Raw genomic sequence first — 4,959 nt, forward strand, 5'->3', positions numbered from 1 at the left:
CAAGGATATTATGTACTTTTAAAAAAAAAAGGAAACTAAGCAATATCAGGAAGTTCAATTAGAGGTTATGTAATATTATCAACTTACTCGGTAAACTTGACCGAAAGATCCATGCCCAAGTCTATTTTCTGCTGAGAAATTTTCTGTGGCATCTCTTATCATGGAGAAAGGATAAAGTGAAAACCTTTCATCAATTTCTTCGGTAACGGTCTTCTCCCAGTCACCTAATTCTCTTCTTAGCTTGCAATCTGCTTTTACATGTATATAACCAGGAAAAGGTTAGGATTTAATATTTAAGATAAATTTTGGTATGCCATATGTTGCAACTTAACAATATATATATCCCATACATATGTATGCCATTCATTAGAAAACAACATTGAGCCACATATATATATGATATGTTAACTTTCCTGTGGTGCGTAAAAAAAACCCTGATAAATACATCTCCTTAATTAGTCAATCGAGAGAATAAAAACTTTAATATCGCCAGCAAGAACGGTACACCTTATACCTCGTATTTTCTTTACGATGAATCCAATTAGAATCAAAGGAAGAACAGGAGTAACAACTCCAGAAATGGTGATCAATGCGATATCCGTTTTGCTCATGTCCCCTGCACACACACACACACACACACACACACACACATATATATGTATATATATATATATATATATATATATATATATATATATATATATATATATATATATATATATATATGAAAATTCAGCACAACATTTTGAAAAGGTAAACTGAGTGCTGCACTTTGCATGAGTGAGATTCTCAGAAAACTTCTGCAAGTTAAATTTTAAATTACATGCTTGTAAAGTGATACAAGCAACGAGACGACGTCTTCTCGGGAGTTTAAAATTCACTCTCGTTTAGTTTCGGACGTACGTACCTTTCTGTTTTGGCATATGAATCTTGATCGTCTCGTTGCTTTCTAGGAAGAAACGATCGACCTCGTACCTCAGGTTGCACCGGACCCCGAGAATCCGGCCGCCGAGGCGGTAGTCGGCGGCGCCAGCGAACCACCTCGGCATCTGCGAGGCGATGCCGGCGAGGCAGCTCAGGCAGCCGGCCGGCGAGAGGTCCGGCGTGCACTGCACGAGCGCGAAGATGACGAGGTCGGGGCTGCTTCTGCACTGCTGCTCAACCAGCCCGAGGCGGGTCGCGCCCACGTCCAGCTCCCCGAACCCGGCCTCCCCCGTCGCGTACCCGCGCTTCGACGAGTTCCACGCGGCGAACTCGGCGGTGGTGTTGATCAGCTCCATGACGCGGTCGCCGAACGCGGCGGCGCCGGCCACGCCGTTCATGTTCCACGTGACCCACGCCGGCGCGTTGGTCAGGCTGGCGCGGAAGTCCTCGCCGGAGAACCGGAACATGTGCTCGTCGTAGTAGACGGTCACGTCCCTGAAGCCGGCGCAGAAGACGCCGTGGTCGATGGCGTCCCTGAACGCCTTGCGGAGGCCGCCGGCGCAGGCGTCGCCGGCGTAGTCGCCGCGGCAGAGCGCGATGCCGTAGACCGCGTCCGGCGCGGCGCCGAAGCTGTCGGAGGCGAAGGCGGTGGCCCTCGCCTCCGCGAGGAGCAGCGAGGCCAGCGCCCTGAGGTTGGCCTCGTACGTGCTGTTCGGCTCGTACTTGCCGCCGGACAGGCTGCAGTTGTAGTGCAGCGGGTTCACCTCCTGCGAGGCCACCGCCTGATCTTCACCGCCGGCCGCCGCCCATGTCGGCGACGAGAGGAGTACTGTGACAGCAAGGAGGAGGAGGAGGATGTGGAGTTGCATGGCACTGGAGAGTGTGTAGAGAAATTATTAGAGGGCTTTACTCTTGAGAGCAAGTTGTATGTGTGCTACGTATGAATGCTCCTTTGTGAGCGTCCTACCTTGCATTATATATAGGAGCAATGGAGCATGTATAGAAAATTTCCTACAATCCCGGCGGCGCTACAACACACACCACACATAGAACTTTCTTAATCCTTTTATGCGTCTGAATTTTGTCTTATTTTCTACGTAATCTCCATGCCTATTTCGTTAGTTTTAACTGTAAGTTAATCGATAAATTTATTTTCTAAAAATGACTATATGTCCCTCCTTTCTTATACTTTTGTGCTACATACTTCATAAATCTCATGTCAAAAATTTTAAGAGAAAATTTCATAAAACCATAGATACTTTGACCAAACTATCACAAAACTACAAATTTAAGAATATATATCATAAAACTACAAATCTAGAGCGAAATTTATCACAAAACTACATATTTAAAACATTGTATCATAAAACTACAGATTTAGTAATGAAGTTATCAAAAAACTACAGATTTTAGAATTTATATCCATAGCACTTGTGACATCATGGTCCAATTAGGAAAAGGCTTGTGTGGCCTATGTGAGCTGTGTGCGCATGTTTAGTACTACCTTGCTAGTTTACCATGAGTAGAACCAACTTATAAGGCCTCTTCCTTCCAACCATATCACTCCCGGGTTAATCCTTTCACACGAAGCGATGACGTAAGTGTAGTTTTGTGATAGATAGATTAAAGTATATATAGTTTAATGAAATTTACTCCTTAATTTACAATAAAATCAAATGGATATGATTATTTCAACAAAAAATGATAAATAAATTTTATCAATTTGAATATTTAATTAAATTAGTATAAGGGTTTCGGCTAGCAATTGAGAACCAAATTTATTTATTTTTTGGTTTTAAATATTTGTGAAAATTTATTCAAATTTCGTCAAAATTAATTTAAAATTTAAAAGTTTCAATTTTATTCATTTCAATTTGTGGTCAAATAATTTATACCCCTTTGTTTTTTAGAAATAAATGTTCTTTTTTACTTGAGGATTGAGTTTTTATCACTGATGTAGCACAATAAATATATATGAGAGAGGAATAATATAGTCAATTTGAAAAATTAACGGCCAACGCACGTTCAACTAACCGAACAAGTATACAGGGAGCAAAATAAAATTTTAGAGAAACTAGAAAAATGCCCATGCGTTACAACGAGTGAAGGCTATTTTAATCTTATTATTGTTATACGGTTTAGCTACGGTGAAATTCACTGTGGGAATTCGCTTGATATTCTTTTTACAAAATTATGAGTTGCAATTAGGGGTCCGATCGTCTCAAGTTAGCATGAAGTTTTTTAAAGAGATTTCTTATACGACTCCTTCTGTATTTTTAAAAACAAACAAAATTAAAAACCGACTCAAATATGTATCTGTATTTGCAAAAGCGATTGAACTTAAAAACCAATTCAAACACGGATGACGTACCAAACATACCGACAAAAACATCTTCAATTTTTATAATATTAGAGATATAACAAATGAGGTAAAATTTAGGAACATATATAAGGGAATTGAGCAAATTTTTATGTGCACGTAAGGAATTTTCTCATAAGAGTAGTGTACGAATTAGATACTTTTAGAAGTTTACGGTATCAACATCAAAATTTCCTATAAATATATGTCGATGCGCGTGTTCAATGGGCCGACATATTCGTGGATTAGTCATTAGTGTATGCTGCGGGATCGCAGCAACGGATGCTTGTGCTGTTGTACATATTCCCTGTAGTAATAGAGATAACGGATTTTGTTAAGAGGACAGCTGTTGAGCAACCTATTGTTTAGTAAAATGTGTTCTACTACACTGTCGAATTTACAGCTGTGTTGGCTTAACCGGCTCTGTAAGCCTTAGGGCATGTTCAACAACAGAGTCAATCTTAGACAATATATATTTATTTTTAGAGACTATGCTTGCCATTATAATAGTTAAGAAAATAAATACTTTAACCATTATTAATCCCAAAAATATTTTTCATTACCCCTTCCATGCCCCAACCCCACCCCATCCTAAAATACAGCAGAACTTCCATTTAAGCCTTTGTTGAGCCATTGTTACCATAACAATAATGTCAGTGGCCGAGTGGCGGAGCTAGTGTGATTCACGGGTACATATGTGCCCCTAAAATTTTAGCAAAGTACCCATTATTTACCCATATTTATACACAAGTGTATGCAAAATTGAACTGAAACAAATTAAAGGCCCGTTGCAGAAAACTCATTGAACTTTTACAGTATCTATGCCATTTGAATTATCTTTACCCACAACGAATGGCATCGGCGAGCGAGACACTAGGGATAGAGAGCTGCCGAATTTAGGTCGAGAGGATCCGGTTGAAGGGAAAGGCAGGGTGGCAAAAGAGATAGTCATAGGTGGATAGAAAGCGGATGCGTGGGACAGCGTATCAAGATCGACTCAGTGCGGTTTTAGTGTGGCAGGGCTTATCATGCAACATAAGGGCCGAAGCTTAGCTTTCTAGTATGTTTTTCTTTGTCTTTGTTGTTAAGTATACATAAACATTTTAGATGTGTATATCTATTTATACATATAGAGACCGGATTTCTATTCATTATTTAAAAATTGTCAATTGAATTATCTCGTCGATTTGTTGGAACGTGTCGCTGGCTTAAATTAAATTGTTGGTTAGTCATATAAGTGAACCTCCACTTTGAATAAGTGAACCCTCATCTTCTCTCTCTTCCATGTATTAGCAGATGATACTAATTAGAAAATCTAAGAGCCTTCTATTAATAATTATTGTACATGCACTATGTTTAAAACGTACCATATGTATAATTATATACTATATAGAATCAGTGTTCTTGGAGATTGTCACGCCCCGAACTAGCCCCGAGCGGAGCTAGCCCGTGACGCTCCAAATTAACCTGTTAATCGATACCAGTCCCAGGAAACAGTGCTGGTATCACAGGAAGACAGTATATTACAGCAGCAGAGGTCTCTTTATTATAGAGTAGGAGTACAGTCATGTTGGGCTGCGGACAGATCCCGAGCTCACAACTACATTACAAAAGAGAAAGCGGAAGCCAAGACTTGGACCAATCATCACAGGCGCGACTTGGGAACTAGGCCGAAA

General features: G+C 40.3%; 1 protein-coding gene across 1 annotated transcript; it reads right to left on the reverse strand.

Moving 5' to 3' along the window:
- Positions 1–789: 789 nt before the first annotated feature.
- On the reverse strand, positions 790–1,793 carry LOC127777761 (cysteine-rich receptor-like protein kinase 10). The gene is made up of 2 exons (XM_052304414.1): positions 908–1,793; positions 790–800 (listed from the first exon to the last, which is right to left on the reverse strand). The coding sequence occupies exons 1-2, from the start codon at positions 1,791–1,793 to the stop codon at positions 790–792; spliced, it is 897 nt and encodes a 298-aa protein (XP_052160374.1).
- Between the last annotated feature and the right edge of the window lie 3,166 nt (positions 1,794–4,959).

The sequence above is a fragment of the Oryza glaberrima genome, chromosome 1 (assembly GCF_000147395.1).
Source record: "Oryza glaberrima chromosome 1, OglaRS2, whole genome shotgun sequence".
Taxonomy (NCBI): Eukaryota; Viridiplantae; Streptophyta; class Magnoliopsida; order Poales; family Poaceae; genus Oryza; species Oryza glaberrima.